This window comes from Bolinopsis microptera, chromosome 3, assembly GCF_026151205.1.
Source record: "Bolinopsis microptera isolate Bmic1 chromosome 3, MBARI_Bmic_1.0, whole genome shotgun sequence".
In the NCBI taxonomy this organism is placed as follows: domain Eukaryota; kingdom Metazoa; phylum Ctenophora; class Tentaculata; order Lobata; family Bolinopsidae; genus Bolinopsis; species Bolinopsis microptera.
This window is the reverse complement of record NC_087074.1, coordinates 15,756,859-15,775,373: the sequence shown is the minus strand read 5'-3', so window position 1 is coordinate 15,775,373 and position 18,515 is coordinate 15,756,859. Positions and strand designations below refer to the sequence as shown.

The following is an 18,515-nucleotide window of genomic DNA, read 5'->3' as shown; positions in this document are numbered from 1 at the left end:
ATCACATATGGTGATGCTATCTTTCCAATATCGCAAGAGAGCCTTGATATCTTCAAGCTGCACCGCAAAACTCTGGTCCTTACGGCGAGGAAATTCCTTTCTCAGAAGAGAAAGAGTTTTCTCCATGGCACTGGCAGAAAGTTTCATTCCGTGCCATGATGCTTTTCTATATGATTCAGCATTAGCAGCATCGTGAAACTGACAAAGAATGTCAGCCATTCGACCTGTGCCCTTCATAATGACCACAGCATAACCTTCCTCAACTCTCTTCCTTAATTCCCTTAAAGAGCTAAGATCACCTGCAATCATTATTGAGATAAACTGAGCTTTAGTAAATTCTGAGATATTCGCTTCCACTTCAATACGTTTATTGTGTATTTCATTTGTCATGAAACTTCCAACAGTTCCTCGATCGAACAGCAGAAAATGAGTGTGGTTCGGGTCTAAAGGTCTCTCCACCCCAACTGTAGTATACGTGCTAGTTTTACAGTACTCTGCAGGGAAAAGTCCTCCCTCCCCGACCAGTCTGTCTCTGCTAGCAACAGCGCCCCAGAACCCTATCCCTATAGCAGGTATGACATTTATAAAGCTCCTGCTGTTCCCAACAGCCCGGCCGATAAGTTTGCTAACCCCGCAGTCATACCCAGCAGTGAAGAACCAGGCCTCCGTCGTCTTAGCGGCGTTCAGGAGTCCTGCTGTCAGCTTCGCGAACAACTCAGAGTTCCTTTTTAGGAAGTTCTCGTCGATATCCTTGTAGCTCTCCCCGAATACAGACATGATGAGACGGGGTCTGTGGATCCCCCACTTTTCCAACATAAGTTCAGTTATTTTAGCGGGTGAAGTGTCAATGTCTAATCTTAGGAAGTATGGCATTGTATTAGTATCCAGGAAGCTGTCGATGAAGTCAATGTACCCAAAAGAGTTGGTAGGGATCTTTGTAGTGTGCCGGGTGTAGCTCCACGAAGCGGAAGTGTTGGACACATCAGCCGAATTGAACGCTCCGGACAGGACGTGCAGTTCGGCGGGGAGACCACACTTACAACGCTCAGACGGGAGAGAAGAGGAATCTGCAGGTCTGGGGACGAAATGGTGGCAGACCCTGCAGTTGAAGTTGTCGGTAATGTAGTATCCACTTTTAGTTTTTACTTTATGGCGAGATTGCGCCAGTGATGAGGACCTTGATCTTAGCCCCGTGATGCTTTCTAAGCCTGCTTTCCCTTTTGACAACATAGAAAATACAGAGTCTCTTCTTGATTTATGATTGGAAGGTCGACCGGCTGATTCTAATTCAAATTGAGGGAGTGATCTAAAGGAATCCAGCTCCTCCTCAGCCTCAAGATATGTAGTCGAGGAATTACTTGAGTACACTAAATGGGATCTCTCTGATAACTTTTTCCTCAATTGTCTGAGACCGAATCTACTTCCATCCTCTAGGATGGAACTAGTACTGGAAGAAGAACTGTCATTTCCTGAGGAAACCTGGGCTGGTATAGTCTGGAACTCATTATAAGAGACGGTTCTATTATGTACATTTTCATTTTCTGCTAAAGGAGAAATCACCTCCTCCTCCCCTTCCTCCTCGTCCTCTTCCTCGTCCTCTATTAGAGGAGTAGAGGAGTTAATATCGTTTCTGTTCTCGTGTCTCCCTACCAGGTCCCTAGGGCACACCTGCAGCTCATAAAGGGGAGTCTCCTCCGGTAGTTCGTCAAGAACATCAAATGCCACCTTGAATCCGGGCATGTTCCAAGAAACGTCTAAACTTTTAAATAGGTGCAAGGTAACATAAACAAAAATTGTCTGAAAACACGAAACAAGCTCGTGCTGCAGTTTCTAAGTTTCAGGTATGTGCTATCTGTGTGGTTGTTATGGTTGGACCTGGAGACTTTTCAGAGATGTTCAGTAATATTATGTCGTTAATGATAATAATTTTATGTACTTTGTGTATAACAGTAGACAATGAATTAGTGGTGTAGAAGTAACTAGACTGTTATTCGAAGTGGCTGAATAAAAACATGGCGCAAAACAAAGCAGCCTAAAATGTGTTGGGAAAGTGAAGTGTTCACTTAAAATTAAATGCTTCAACCTGTATCAGTGTATCTGGATACAGTTAAAAGTATAAGTAAGAGACTCAAACTATTTCAGTAAAACCAATGAGATGATTGTCCTCATTGTCCTCATTGTCCCCATTGTTCTAATTTAAAACATTTTACAAAACGTGAATTCTGTTGTTTCTGAAGTCTGAAACGAAGATTTCTCCGTCGAAGTTGGTGGTTATGCCACAGGGACTGCTGAATTTGTTCTCGTAGTTGCCTCGGGAACCAAACTTGTTGAGGAACTGTCCCTCGCTGGTGAACACCTGTGTACTTCCGTTTATGTTTCGTGTTCATAAAACGTTTTTTAACGTTCAATGTAACCATATACACAGTATAAAATGACCTTTAAATAGTAAAGTACGCTAAAGTCACTAACATGAAAGATAATTACGACAGCATTTCAGATGTAATAGAAGATAAGGATATAAACCTGTACTCTATGGAGCGCAGTATCGACTATAGACACGCATCCTGTCTTAATGTCCACAGCTACGGAGCGAGGCTGCATGAAACACCCGTCACTCTCACCCTTGCCGTGCCCTATCTGCTTCAAAAACCGACCTTCTGAGTTGTACTTCTGTACTCTGTGGTTACCTGATATGATCCAGGAATTACTTACTGCTGTATCTACATTTAACATGTATGATTATTGAAATGCAGCAGACCTAGTTTGAATTCTAGCTCCCGAAGATGATGTCTCACTGTAGTTTCAGTACAACTACACAACTCCAAGAATACGTTTCTTTGTTTTCAATAATCTCGGGGCGCTAACAGGTCTGTGTTTTGGTTTTAAAAGTTTATCTTAATCAAGTGTGGTATTGGATCAAGTTAGTAAATAATAAACATTCGATCAACAGATGGCTTTTAGCTTCACGAGTTATAAATGCATCAAACTGATAGTAACTGTACCTAGATCACAGACGTATATGTTGTCCAGTGAGTCGACAGCAATACCGTAAGGGTACATTAGCTGTCCAGGGTCATCACCCCGCACTCCTATCTGCCTGCAGAAGTCACCATTCCTTTCGAAAACTTGTATTCTGCAGAGGAAGATGAGCGAGTTATTGACTTTTCAGTCCAGGTGGCAAACATAATCAGTACACAAGTTAAATCTCGCGAATAAACGAGTATGGGGCATTTGAAAACTATAAGTATCAATGCGGGAGTTACCTGTGATTTCCCATATCAGATACTAAAATCTGGAGTTTAGAATTAACGCAAACACCGAATGGTTTTTCGAATATTCCTTCCATCGCATCTGGTTTCTTTTGCGCTGAAATTAATTTAATTGTCATACGTAATATAGTTAGTTGGATTATCGTAACTTGTAGAACTGTGTAATCAACACACGTCACACGAATTTTCAATCCACAAATCTACAAGTAAGCTTATATTAAATTAATTTATTTAGCTAATATGGGTGACACTCTGCAGTAAGTAGTACAGGAATTTATAAACTTTGCCTCATATTGTAGGGTCGCCGCGCACGAGTATTAAATGAGATGACGATGAGGGTCACGAGATGAGGGTCACGACGTGGGACAAGATAAACTTACAGCCAGGGATATTGAAGATAGCTCGTCTGCGTGCTTTCTGCCCGATAGTTCTGATAAATCTTCCTGTCGGGGCGAACAGCTGGATCCTGAAACCAGACCCATGGTTAGCTAAACGGTAACATCAGCTATGTGAACAACAGTAATCTGAATGAATGTATTTGATTTTAAATACTTTTAATCAAAGTTATTTGAATAGCAGTCTTTCAAATTGAAATATTTGAAATAAAACCACGATTGACTAATTGATACAGTGGAAGATGTAAGCCGGTATTAACCTGTCGTTGTAAGTGTCTGCTATGATGAAGTTTCTGTTGTTGAACATGCAGATGTCGTTGGGACCGTTCAACTCTCCCACTGCTGTGCCTGTTATGTGGTGGACTATTAGATCTCTAAGTAAAATAATATGATACACAGAGCGTGGAGTTAGGGGAACAAAGTGATTGTAGGATACGCCCTTTGATGGGTCCAAGTATATCCGGAATAATCGGATTATGGAAAAAAATTCCCCTTTAAAAAATGAACAGCAATAAGACGTAGATCAAGTTGAGCTGCCGAATGAACATTAACTACATCAGGAATGATAATATAAAACCAACATATAATCTGCATTATACCTGTTACTCCAAATCCGAGCACGTACGTTCCATCTGGTTTGACTACCTGAAATAACGATGATGGACCTTATTTCATAGGCATACAGAATATTAGATTATATGTTTAAAGAGCATAGTTTTCCAGTTCCAATTATTAAACAAATCTGCATTCTGTATCCAATTAACAGTCCACTGGTCTCGATCTTAGAACCCGAGAGTGACCCTCTAAAACAAACTCTTCTCCAGGGCCAGGATAGATGTGATCTGAAGAATGTACCTGTATCCGGTTGTTGTGGACGTCACAAATAGCAATGTAGTTCTTGTCTGTAATACACATGCCCACCGGACCGCTGTACATGCCTGTCTCGTTACCCTGAAGTTGGTTCGTTCAATATAATTGTCGCAGATTTTTATTATATTTTATTTATGGTATCCCCATCGTCCTCGCTTAGCTCAGTCTCAACCGGTAAACTGCTGACTTATAATTGCGGATATGAATTTTCCGTTTTTCATTAGTTCCGTGGTTATATAATCATCTATATTATAAAGATATAGCTATGTTAGGCTAAAACGTCAGTCTGGAATTAATACGAACTATCTGGGAAATAGTTTCACGGAATGATTAGAACTGGGGATAACATCTTGTTCTTGGCAGCAGTCCAAGGTTCCAGGATAGTTGAATCAAAAGTTCAGGGACTTTCCCAGATACCCATATCTATAATCTCTGAAATTTCTGAGAAATTCTGACACGGATTACGTAAATTATTAAAGGGTCGCGTATGAGCTCTACTACATGGTAATGGTATCAGGAATTGCTTAAATATTGTACCTTCACAATTCATGAATTCACATGACTTATTATATGATTGGTGCATGTATTAACTAATAAGCACTGAGCGGTGTTTAAAAGTTGAAACAAAACGGCTAGTTAACTTGTCGAGACAGCAGATGGTAAACTACTCTGGGTTTACCTGACTGCCGAAGGTCCTGCTAAAGTTGATTGGAACGGTGAAGTCACGTGGTGGAAGAGGGGTCGGGGTCCTGGGCGGTTCCAGGGCTTTGAGTCGAGCAGCTGGCAGGGAAATGTTATCAGTTAAACGAAATAAATCCAGGATGTTCAACTTTCTCAAGTTAAGAGTTTTTGGGTATTTTTTCCCCCCATTTTTGGTTAAGTTTCTAATGTTTGTGAAAGAGAAAGAGAGTGAAAGAATGCTGTTTTTAGTTGAAGACGTGAGATGGGCACATGGAGCACTTACCTGGCTGGCTATAAATTTTAACAAACGAAGTTTAAATTTAACTAGATCAATTAGTGTATAACTACAAGTCAGTGTTTGCGATTCTATTTTTCACTTTCGTAATTCAATCGAGGAACCAGGACAATCTCAAACGCTAACTTCAACTACTATAACAGTATAACCAAGTGATCAAACAACTAATTTAATTTAATATTTAAACAAATAATTGCTTCATGTGCCCACTCAAAGATGCTTTGTAAGTAAATATACCTTCCTCGGCCCTTTTCCGTTCTGAAATACATGAAAAGAAGATAAGAGTAGTTAGTAAGAAATCAGCTTCTACGATTGTGCAAAGTTTCAAGGTCAGAGTGCTAAGAATAAGAGTCAAGTACATATCGAGTTATGCTACTTAACTAACTATAAATATTGCCAAGAGTGACATCTCATTGATATAAAATAAAGCGTCTTTAAAATTAACGTACAGATCTAACTTACTCTGATAAACTCGCAATCCTTATTTAAACCGTTAGTGCTAGTTTTGGTAATAAAGGTGGTTTATTTTATAGTATTATTTGCGTTAGAGTAGAAAGTATGCGTTTGCTTTATATGCTTTGTAAGTTTACATGCCGTGAATCATCCAGATAAATCATTGCAAACTAGAAGCATGGATTTCAAATAACGTACATCTTTGCTTTTGTCTATGTATGGGAACATTCTTACCGTTTGCAATCAGTATTACACAATCAGTTCACAAGAATTATTAGAATTATAAAGAACCTGAGGTGTATCAGTGAAACTGTGATTTTAAGTTTATTATGAAAGTAGGTTTATCGATCATCATGCAGCGATTATATTCATGCAGCGATTTTGATTTTGTTTGGCTTGAGAGTAGAGAGGATTATTTTCTTAAAGAAATGGCTTAAAAGTGATTGATTGTATTAAAAATAGCTTTGGTGAATCATTGCAATGATTTCAAAAAGATATTATTTGTTAAATAAATGGCTTAAAAGTGAGTGATTTTATTAAAATTGGCTTGAATGAATTATTTCCATCTAGAAATGGCTTGGAGGAATTATTTGGTAAAGTAATGGCTCAATAAATTATTGTTTATTCCTATCAAAATATGGCTTGTTTTCATGTAAATAAATGCTCGTGGGAATAACTTTTATCAAAAGATAGCTTGAGTGAATAATCTCTTTTGAGAAATGGCTTAATTAAACTATTTTATTAAGAAATAGTTCTAGGAATTTGTATTAAAAATGGGAGCTTATAAAATTGTGGTCCCTGCTATTATTCATACCCTCTTCTTTCAATGCAGCCAATCTTTCATCGTCTAAAATACTTTGAATATCAAACAAATTTGCTATTAACTTAAACGTGGTCCAGACAGCTACTGAGCCAATAAATTGCACGAAAAGCTGAGCTTGTTAATTAGTTAGTTAGAAGGTTAAGTTAGTTAATTAGTTAGTTAGTTAAGAAGCAGATGCACTGTTATCTAAAGATACTGGCTAGAAGGGTGAAAAGGCACCAGTTGTAAGGTAAGCGGTTTAATAAGAGAGAAAGATGGGCTGTGATAAGAATATAATAGTCATAAAATGACCAATAGTTCTAAAACGAGTCTAACTCTAATGCGCGAAGAAGAACTTTAGAAATGTACAGATTTACCAAGTTCATTGAACCAGATGTGCATTCTTCATTGAGAAAAGGTCATGTTTGATGAGGGGGAGAATTGAGTGCTATAAGTTTATCTTCGGTATCAAAGGCGTATTAAAAGGGTGATCTGTAGAAAGTATGCGTTTGCTCTATATGCTTTGTAAGTTTGCATGTTGTAGATTACACTTTACAGAGAGCTCAGAGCAGAGAGCATAAATTTATCAGAATTTATCCTTCAGTTTCGTGAGACCATGTCATCGCTTTAAAGGCTTGGTTTTCATGCAAAGTACGAATTTTCTTATTGTTTTTAGTGAAATCAGCAATATTTTTGAAGAACATGTGCGACTGTCAGTATATTCAATAAACAGTCAGGGGCAGATCCTGCTGCTGTCGAGTGTTTGCTTTATGCTAACAAAAGTGGTTGTAAATTCTTGAAAAGCTAATTGACATCTTTGAGTTTTTTAGCTCATCAGCCATCATGCACTATGCAGAGATTTTGATTTTGTTTTCCATAAAACTGATGTAATGTGTATGAAATATAAAGAGCTTGTAAAATTGTGATCCTGCTATTATTCATACCCTCTTCCTTCAATGCAGCCAATCTTGCTTCCTCTAAAAGTAAAATAATGTTTTATCAAAACTATTGCGCAACTAATTGTGGTTGCACAAAAAGGTTATTTTGCCGTGTTATTCAGGCTAAAAAGCAAGGACCAATAAATAGGGAAACAGACGGGAAAACATACGTTTAGACAAACAAAACATTTTAAATTGATATTATATTATTATTATTAGTACATAGTGTGAAGCTACTGGGAGACAGGTACTCAGAGAAAATATCTCAAGAGAATAATTTTATTAAACAAAAGGCTTGAAAGAATTATTTTCATAATTCAAAGGCTTGAAAGAAATTTTTGTTAAAAAATAGCTTGAAAGAATAATTTTCATAATTCAAAGGCTTGAAAGAAATTTTTGTTACAAAATAGCTTGAAAGAATAATTTTTGTTACAAAATAGCTTGAAAGAATTATTTCTATAAATCAAAGGCTTGAAAGAAATGTTTGTTAAAAATAGCTTGAAAGAATAATTTTCATAATTCAAAGGCTTGAAAGAAATTTTTGTTAAAAAATAGCTTGAAAGAATAATTTTATTAAATAAAAAGCTTGAAAGAATTATTTCTATAAATCAAAGGCTTGAAAGAAATTTTTGTTCAAAAATAGCTTGAAAGGACAAATTTCATAAACCAAATGCTTGAAAGAAAAATTTTCATTTAAAAGATAGCTTGAAGTATAATTTTTGATAAAAATAGCGGGAGTTAATAAATTTTATTAAAAATAGCTTGAGTGAGTGCTCTCCTTGGAGAAATGGCTTAATTGAACTATTTTATTAAGGAATAGCTCTAGGAATTTGTATTAAAAATGTATGAAAAATGAGAGCTTATAAAATTGTGGTCCCTGCTATTATTCATACCGTCTTCTCTCAATATAGCCAATCTTGCATCCTCTAAAATACTTTGAATATCAAACAAATTTAAATATTAGGTTCACTCTCATACTAAAGTACTAATTAGTTAAGGGTTAAATACAGTGTTATCTATACTGGAGTCTGGACAGATAGACATAAAAACATAAATAACAACTTTGTTACCTCGAAAAGCATTAGAGATGGTTAATGCGCTAGATCGAGTTATTAGAAATGAAAGAGGGGAGATTGTAGGAGAGAAAGTCTGAGAGATCTTTAGAAACAAAAGAAATTAAAACCGAATTAACTCATTATGACATTTTCGTAAATATTTCCAAAGTACCTGAGTAGGCAAATAGGCATAGTACGTTTCCTATACTTATGATAGTAAACTCAGATCATGTCAAAGAATTGAACACATGTTAACGGACAAACAGACAGACAGACAGATCCAAGTAATCACCAGTGACGTCACCAATCCCACATCCGTGGTTGATGACGTCACCGCTCAACAGCGACCACTAAATTGCTCGGATTTTTGTGACCTTTACATTGATAGAGTTAACAGCAGAAGCAGACAACAGACAGTCAGACAGACAGAGAGATGACCTACCTTCCTCTTGTAATCTCTTCCTTTCCTCCTCATCCACTCTCAACTCTTCCTCGATGATGTTCTGTTTAAGCAGTCTGAGTAACTCCTTCGTCTCCCCTCGGATAACGTTTCCCTTGTTATCCAAGAGAACCAGATCTCCGTTATCGTCAACTACCTATTATTATGATGCATAAATACAATCAGAAGTGAGAAGTGTGAGCAGGGAACGATGTGAATTTAATCAAATGTAAAAAGTACTCGAAATACAGACCATGCCAGTTTGATGACCATGCCAGTTTGATGATAAATAGATCGAAAAAGTAAAGTTAGAAGGCTGAGAAACATATCATTATAGTTTATTACTACTACTAAAAACTAACCATTCTGGGACCACGATCTGGTTTAGGAGGTCCCACCTTTCCGAGCACTTCGATTGCTTTCAAGATGTGGTCATGTCCGCTGAAAAATAGATGTTACGAGGAATTCCCTATGATAGTATGATGGGCACGATACTTTATAACGATTACCAGCTGTAGATTCCGTTTGAATGCAACCCTGGGCACAATAACACTGATGGTCATAAACTATATGAGATGAAGAGTGGCTGAGACCTGGGAGTGAAGCCGATACGGTCCACTTCAGAGTTTATAGTGGGACAGTCCCCTGAGATGAGTTCGTCCATCTTAGCGACTATTTGGGGTTCCAGACACAGCACCTGGTAAAGAGTGGACTAGTTGGATATTGAAATAGGGACATCTTGTTATTATATTTATGATTATGGAGTAATGACACGTGATTTCGGATTGTCATAAAACAATTCAGGGTTTAACGTACTTCGACCTCGCTACCAATGAAGGCCCGCTCTACAAACTCCCGACCAGTCTGCATTGATGACAGTTCTCCTTCCAATAACTCTTTCTGGGAGAGGATGGTGTTCATCACAGAGAAAAATGTAAATAAGCTCGACACGACTAATATTAGACAAAGCGATAGAGAGAATGCTGGTAAAAAAGCGAAAGATATGAAGAATTGGAATATTTTATTTCTACATCAAGATCCCCTTATTTGCTGATAAAGGACCCCGAAATAGAATTGAAAAGTTCTCCTTATTTGTTGAATATTGTCCCTACCTGAGAGTTGATGATCTCAGTGTTCTGGCGTTTCTTCTTCTCCAGATCACTAACCAACTCACGCTCCTTCTCCCGCACAGCGCTGATGCACACCTCAATCATACCGCTAACTTTCCGGGATGAAACCTGGTAATTCATGCTAGTGGTAAAATCAGCTGTGGTTTATATGATGTGCTCGAATATGCAAGTGGGGGGGGGGGGGGGGGGGGGGGGCCAATGGCATAAAATGGCATAAAATGGAGACTTTTTCTATGGAGAAAATGGAAAAACCCATGAGTAATTCTCCATTTTCTCCATTTTATGCCATGAATTTTGTCTTCGAAATTTCATCTTTAACACCATTTAACACCTAAATTGGACATCCTAACATGTTTATTTACGCTTACTAGGGGCGTAACAAGCTTATGAAAGCTCATAGTAGGCTACTAGATGCTTATACTAGGTTAGTAGAGGCACACTTCAGGCAAACTCATAATTACTCAAGCCTGGCCTAGTGTAAAGTTTTTTCTACAGGCTACAGCAGGAGTGAGTAATAATAGGGGAGAGTAATAGGCACTGAGAAGTGAGACCTACATCCTCGAAAGTCGAAACAAGCTCGCACTGCAAAGGGGAGGCCTGCCTTCCGAGATCGCATTACCAGGGGAAGCCTCGAGTCCAAATTTGTGTATCGAGGGGTAGGTGCAGACTTTGATAAACCGAAAAACCAAAAAAATATTTTCGGCTAATAATGAAGAGGGTAGCATGAAACGTGGAGAAAAGTGGTTTTTAGAAAAACTTTGAAAAATTTTGACTTAGAAAATTTTCGGCCCGAGTCATTCTCGATACGTACCTCTCGTATCGAGAGCTCCCGATTCCGAGCTCGTGTTGCAAAGGGGAGGCCTGCCTTCCGAGATCGCATTACCAGGGGGAAGCCTAGAGTCCAAAATTGTGTACCGAGGGGTAAATTTCTAAGTCAAAATTTTTCAAAGTTTTTCTGAAAAACGCTTTTCTGCACGTTTCATGCTACCCTGTTCATTATTTGCCGAAAATATTTTTTCAGTTTTTCGAAGTCCACACCTTCCCCTCGATACACAATTTTGGACTCGAGGTAATGCGATCTCGGAAGGCAGGCCTCCCCTTTGCAACACGAGCTCGGAAGCGGGAGCTCTTGATACGGGAGGTAGGTATCAAGAATGACTCGGACCGAAAATTTTCTAAGTCAACATTTTTCAAAGTTTTTCTGAAAACCACTTTTCTCCATGTTTCATGATACGGGTGTAAGGCTGTCAGAATGATGCGGCTGTCAGAATGAAGTTTTTATCAAAAATCAAATTACGTTGTTAGAAACTTTATTTTGGGCATATTAAACAGGTTTGCATATACTAAAAACACGAATAAACACTTACATCACTGAAAGAAAGGCTAAAAATGATTTATTACTGAAATATTTGGAAATACACTTTCAAATTTTGACATTGCATAAATATGAGGCAGTTTTATGTGATCTTGTTGTTAAAGTTATCCCTATAAGACCTGGTACTGGTATATCAAACAACCCTAAAAGAATGCATTCATACCCTAAAAAACCCTCAATAAACATGCGTAACAAATTAAAACAGAAAATTCAAACGGCTGTCAGAATGATGGTATGGCGGCTGTCAGAATGATGATATTCTGCATTCAAAAAAAAGTTGATCAAAAACATCAGAAACAACCGATACATAAAATAATGTGTTTATTTGTGTTTTTAGTATATCCAAACCTGTTTAATATGCCCAAAATCAAGTTTTTGATAAACTCCGAATAGAATCAGTCATTCGTGATTCTAGGATTTTGACTCTTCTCCCTCCAAACCTTACGCCTTTCCTTCCCTTAAAAGTTTACTATAAGTACGATATTCCTGTTGGGCGTAAGCTATTTATAATTATAATAGATTCCTTAAACCCCTTAAATCACTTGATAATACTACTATTTCCTCCATCTTGGAAGGTGATTGGCCCTGTTCCAGTAACCCTTATTGCTATCAGCCTCGAGGCCACATCATCACCGGTGACCTTGCTTTCATTGAGCACGAGGATTTAAGAGGCATCATGAGTTACGGTACCAAATTTAGGGAACCTGTGTCTGTTCCTCCTGAGCAAATCTTGGAGAGCCTCAACGAGTGTTCAGCCAACTTCGCCACCCGTATGGCTAGGAAACATGGACTTTCATGTTTGGAATTCCAGGATTGGAAAGATAAGGTCTCCCGGATCTTCACCAATCGCCTTAACTTCCTCTCCTCCTCCCCTAATAACTTCACTCCCTACAATTCCATTCTACAAAGGGATGATGTTAAATCTTATCTCGACAGTCTTTCTTCTTCTTTTATTATTTGCTCCGTAGATAAAGCTTCAAATAATTATGTTTTTGTCTGCAAGAAGTTTTATCTTTTAACCCTTCTCAACGAACTTGGCTACGATCTCACTTCTCTAGAGTGTCGTAGAAATTCTACTTATCATCCGGTTAACTCTGTAGAGGATGATATTATTCAGGAACATGTGAACTTCATTAAAGATAACTTTAATATTCGTGTTTCTGAGGACAACCTTTGTCTACCGAGAATCTTTTGGATTCCTAAACTTCACAAGAATCCTTATAAGTCTAGATTTATAGCTGGGGCCAGTAAATGTACCACTAAGCAGATATCAGTTGTAGTCAACAAAGCTTTAAAAGTTTTAAAATAATACTTTTCCAAATACTGCAACTCTATCTACAACAATACTGGAATTAACTGCGACTGGAGCATTAACAGCTCTAAACAGTTCCTGGAAAGGCTGCCTAGACTAGAGATTTTTAATATGCAGGTATACGACTTAACCACTCTGTATACCAATCTAGACCTTCAGGTTGTACAGTCACTGCTTTTCGAGCTAATAGATCTCCTCTTTAGTAATACGAATAAATTTATTTGTGTTTCTCTGTATAAGAACAACAATGTTTTCTCTAAAAAGGAATATAACGGATACTTATGTTTTTCTGCTGATAACCTCAAAACAGCTATTACATTTATTCTGTTTAACACTTTTGTTTGTTTTGGGGATCAGATTTTAAGGCAAACGAAAGGCATTCCCATGGGAGGGAATTCTAGTAGCCAGTTCGCTGATCTTTCGCTAGGGAAGTGTGAATTCAACTACATGACACGCCTAAGAAAACTACATGACACATCAAAGAAAAGAAGTTCGGTCTCGCGAAGCTCCTCTCAAGAAACTGCAGATATGTCGACGACCTCAACACCATGAACTATTTGTATTTCTCTAACCTAATCAGGTCCATTTATCCACCTGACCTGCTTATGGAGAGGAGTGGTGACGACAATAAGTCCGTAAACTATTTCGACATCAACATCTCGATGAATAACTCCGGACACGTCGCAACCAAGCTTTACAACAAACTTGATGACTTCAACTTTCCTGTGGTCATGTACACCTTTCCTAACAGTAATATTTCCTCTTCTGTTGGTTATAATGTTTTTTACGGTCAGGTCCTTCGTTACTCTTCCATTATCTCTGACCTTGATTCTTTTCTGTGTTCTACCAACACCCTTTATAGGACACTTCTTTCAAGATGTTATAATGACAGACTCCTGAAAAGTAAATTCAGAAAACTTCTGAAAGACCGACCTAGTATTCTGTACAAATACAGTATACTTAATGTCAGCGACATCCTTGACATCACATTTAACGTGGACAGGTGATCACTGACGAGTGATTGCTAGGGGGTCTTGGCACATTAAACCGGTACAGGTATTAAACCCCCGAAACCGGTGTGCCAAGTCATCTGCTGATGATGTTCACATAACATTATTTCCTCTCTCCTTTATTCCTTCCGTCTTTTCTTATACTTACAGTTCAGTTACTTTATTTCACCAGGTCTACCTAAGGATCAATTATTCTTTGGTGGGGTTTCACTTCTGGTATTGGCTTCATTCCCGTTCCTTTTTCTTATTCTTTATACTTATTTTTTTATATAATAGTTTAATGAGATTTCAAGCAGTTATGAGAGAGAGAGCTTGTAACCATGGATTGTTCTTCAAGTTGAAGTTGACAATAACATGCAATAAATATAATTGGGGGCCTAGTGCAGTAATTGGGGGCCAGCATTGGAAAAAGTTGTAGTGTGTAAAAGGTCATACTTGTCAATTAGTTCATACACACAGCTAACATAGGCCCTAGAAATACCTCACAGCCCAATATATAAAATTTAAAAGTGTACTACTTAATACGGCTGTCAGAATGAAGGTTTTCTAAATTGCGATTATTGACTTATACCAAAATGCCAGGAATGTTTGATTTGGGTAGAATAACGCTGCAGATATGTGTTAATAACGATAGAGGGTCTAAAAAGATTCCTAGAGCCATGATGGAAAAATGGGGACAAGTTTGTTTTGGAAAACTTCACTCTGACAGCCGCAGTCTTCCTTCTATGTTGTATAATTCCCCAAGAATAGTGATTTAGTTGACAAAATAGGTGATATGGTATTGGTGTATAATTTAACTAACTGCCTGCAAGTCCAATATAAACCAAAAGTTTTTTTTTTGTAATGTAGGTCTCATAATACAAAACTTCATTCTGACAGCCGTAGTCTAAAAAGGGGTATATTTCATGCCCATTTTTTTCCCTTTTACTGGCAAATTTTAACAATTCCAAACACCGGGAAGGAAACTTTCCCTAGTTTTTAGGTGTTTGTGAAGTTTCTGGTTCAAAACAGATGTTTTTAAAGATTTTGTGGCTTTTATAAAAACACCTTCATTCTGACAGCCTTACACCCGTACCCTGTTCATTATTGGCCGAAAATATCTTTTTAAAAAATAATTTTTCTCGAAATTCTAAATTTTTCAGGTTTTCAATGGCATAAAATGGCATAAAATGGCATAAAATGGCATAAAATGACATAAAATGGAGACTATTTCTATGGAGAAAATGGAAAAACCTATGAGTAATTCTCCATTTTCTCCATTTATGCCATTGGCCCCCCCCCCCCCCATGCAAGTCTAGTGGTAAAGTGTGCGCGAGATTTGAGAGTGACACAGTATGGTGTTTTACATCCAAACCCGAGGAGAAACAGTGGGATGAAGGCAGCGAATTATCTGTTTGCTAATTCGCATGATCCATCATTGAACTCTGCAAGGAATAACACATCCACGCTTTCAACAGAATAATCTTTGTAGCTTTAATCATACTTAGATGCAGTTCGAACTTACCTGAGAATCAACATTGACTTCCCTAGCAGCTGTTTTGACTCTTGTAAGAGCTTGTCGCAGTGAGTAAAGACTCATACTAATCTGAGGTTTCAAAGCGTCCACCTTCGCTTTCAGTGCTGCCACAGCTTCCGCAACCTGCGCCAGGTTACTCGGTTACTTTATGGAACTGGGGTGTTTGCAATTAAGCTTAGAAATTTCACTTAAGATTACTCTGGACTGTAAAATAATAGACTATATATCAAATTTTCAAACTATCTATTAAAACGCAGCTGATGAGCTAAAAATAAATATGTCATCAATTTATTTAATTAATTAAATAAGTTAATGAAAATACCTCTCTTGTTTCGTGAGTCTTGTGTTGTGTTACTGCACACAAGGTGCATATGGCTCGGTTACAGTCCTGGGATGATAACTCCAGTTTAGTGATGGTTGTAAAAAAGAATTTGAAAAACAGAATAAAAGCTTATTGACATGAATGTTAAAACGGCCGAACTGTAAGAAATGAATTGTAAAAACTGAATTAATTAACCAGTGACTCTCGTCTCCCTGCTTAACACGGTTTTGTAACTTCTTTTTAAAAAGTTCAGCTGAAACATTCACAATTTCTAACCTTGCAGAATATCTCGAGAGGTTTGTTGTTGTGAGTGGTACAGTACTGGTTTCTCATTGTACTCAGAGAACGGGGAGAAAGCAGGATCTGCTTGAAAGTCAATATCCTGTGATCACATGTGGCCCTGAGGATATGAAGTTTCGTTATTTCAAATTCAATAGAAGTTGATAGAGTAGCAGGAATTGCAAGATTTAAATATTAATAAGATATGTGTGCCGTTATAGTACCTGGATTTATGATGGAAGTCAGAGTGGTCCTGGCAATAGTTTTCATCGCACTCAATGCACCGCCAATGAGCTGGTTCGGTACACCCAATACATGGCAATCTCCCCTGAAATAGGTTTTTATACAGTACACCCATGATACACGGTAATCTCTCCTGAAACACCACAGGTTATTATCGCTGAAGATGTCATCATAAGCTTTTAAACTTTAAGCGTATTATGAGTGGTCATGTTTATCTATAGCTCCTCGATCATAACTGCTGCAAACTTCATTTTGTACCTAACACTTTAACTAAAAGTTGAGAGTTATACGATGAACATTTTTACGCACGATAAGTAGCTAGGAACAGTTATAATAACGCGTCAGTCAGTTAATATTCATAAAGTCATAAGCAAAATTGACTTATCATATTTGAAAAAGAGCAACTAACCTTCCGTTCGAGCTTGAAGTAATCAATGAGTTCTAGTAGTTTCACAGCGTAGTAGTTCATAGGTAGTTTGGAAATGTCACTTCCGGGAACGTCCGACTCTTTACGACAGATGGGACAAGTTACGCGTGGCTGTGCGAACAGTTCATCAGCTACCAGCTCTTCTTCTGAAAATAGAGGGGCGAGTTTCAAATCAGTTACCAGTTACCACGGTTACCAGTTACCAGTAATCATGGTTACTGGTTACTGGTTATCAGTTACCAGAACTTTTAGCCGGGACTCTTGGTCGAGCCCACGCATACGGGCCATGATTTTTATTTGTTAGACCGAATTATTACGTCTAAATTATTTTAAATAAATTTAAACTTACAAAAAATAAAAGTAAAAAGTATACCGGGAATGCAATTTTTGCTGTCTCGCCCGGAGGAAGATTTAGGTTTAAGGCACCTCTCACATGAAGTGTGGAGACAGGGCAGAATACGAGGTGTCCTGATCCCGTACCGGAACACCTTACCACATGGGTTACACGTGATCTGAGATGAGTTTGTTAGTTATCAACCCTTTTATTACTTGTAAAATATGCAGTTCAGAAATATTGTAAAGGACTGGGATGAGGGGCAAAATATGTATGGCTTTATGTAAATAGAATTCGCATAATCAGGAACGTACATATATATCTACGAATCAGTGATATGTCAATATCCGGCAGAATGGGAGCCGAGCTCAATTTCTCAGTGAAACATTATGTCGAAGACGACATCAGAGCCCGGCGGCCGACCTAAAACCCACCTCTTTGGTAACTTTCTCAGTCAGGAGATTGTCCACTTTCTCTTCACCGGGAACAGAACTGAAGCTGGAGGTGACAGCTGCACTTCGGGACAGCATCCCTATCTCAGACGGTGAGGCAGCCATATCAACTGGTTTGGCTGTCATGTTATATCAGGTGTTATCAGGATCTTTGGTGTTATCGAGTTCAAAGTTATCCTGTGCTAAAAACTTTTAAAAATAAATTGTGTCATCAGCAGGGCCTTTTCAATAATTATAAAAACAGACAAAAGAGGTGATTAGAAGCAGGAAGTGGAACTAGGAAATTGACAGTTAAAACCAAACAAACTGAGCTCTAGAAAATAACGGCCCTAGTAGGAACGAGTGTTCTACAAATCTCTTGATACAGCTGCAATTCTCCAGCGTTTGTATAGCAACGAGTATCAATTGTTTGCATGATTTCTCGCACGCACGTGCACTCAGAACACTGATTAGTTATCTAGTTTGAACAGTCACGTGATCTGCCCTAACATTCGCAAAAGGTCACGTGCTTACTTGTTAGAGCTGTTGTTTTGCTGCTCTCTTTGCGATAGTACTAGCTTTAGCATCGTCTCGGTCTCTTGTAGTGATGTATCTCATTTGTGGATTTTATGTAGTCCTTTAGTGTTGTAGATCTCAATACTGGCAGGAGTTGAAGCATTTTTGTTTTGTCACGTGACAGTGAATTTGGGTTTTTGTGTTGACACGTGACAGTGATTCTGGGTTTTGATAGGAGAATGCTGATTATTATTTACTTGGTTCACCTCACCACCAATATCTCAAGTTATTTAAACGGCAATATTTTTGGATAGGAATAAACTTTAAATTCTTATATAATTTATTTGACTATTAAATTTGTTCCCCTAGCTTATTTAACTTTGCCTTGATTAATTCACTGTTGGATTATGGCTAGGTGCTAGG

The 18,515-nt window shown here is 38.0% G+C and overlaps 1 protein-coding gene across 8 annotated transcripts; it reads right to left on the bottom strand.

Annotated features, from left to right (window-relative positions):
• Nucleotides 1–1,987: 1,987 nt before the first annotated feature.
• LOC134812094 (tripartite motif-containing protein 2-like) lies at nt 1,988–17,788 on the bottom strand. 8 transcript variants are annotated; one of them, XM_063819269.1, is made up of 25 exons: nt 17,580–17,788; nt 17,185–17,323; nt 16,794–16,957; nt 16,366–16,469; nt 16,139–16,262; nt 15,863–15,928; nt 15,529–15,663; nt 10,310–10,435; nt 10,014–10,097; nt 9,791–9,894; nt 9,560–9,638; nt 9,201–9,354; nt 8,597–8,629; nt 7,710–7,742; nt 6,778–6,810; nt 5,748–5,768; nt 5,214–5,314; nt 4,520–4,615; nt 4,264–4,309; nt 3,925–4,012; nt 3,650–3,735; nt 3,264–3,366; nt 3,003–3,133; nt 2,524–2,687; nt 1,988–2,356 (listed from the first exon to the last, which is right to left on the bottom strand). In XM_063819269.1, the coding sequence occupies exons 1-25, from the start codon at nt 17,721–17,723 to the stop codon at nt 2,207–2,209; spliced, it is 2,508 nt and encodes an 835-aa protein (XP_063675339.1). In that variant the 5' UTR covers nt 17,724–17,788; the 3' UTR covers nt 1,988–2,206. The 8 variants fall into 8 exon arrangements, with proteins under 8 accessions (XP_063675339.1, XP_063675342.1, XP_063675341.1 ...); XM_063819272.1 differs by lacking the exon at nt 6,778–6,810; XM_063819271.1 differs by lacking the exon at nt 8,597–8,629.
• Nucleotides 17,789–18,515: the final 727 nt, after the last annotated feature.

Coding starts and splice junctions, on each gene's coding strand:
- LOC134812094 (XM_063819269.1), bottom strand. CDS start 17,723: ATGACAGCCAAACCAGTTGATATGGCTGCCTCACCGTCTGAGATAGGG. Junction 10,436..15,528: donor AAGTCAATGTTGATTCTCAG/GTAAGTTCGAAC, acceptor ATGAATTACCAG/GTTTCATCCCGGAAAGTTAG. Junction 2,357..2,523: donor CTGCGCTCCATAGAGTACAG/GTTTATATCCTT, acceptor GGAAGTACACAG/GTGTTCACCAGCGAGGGACA.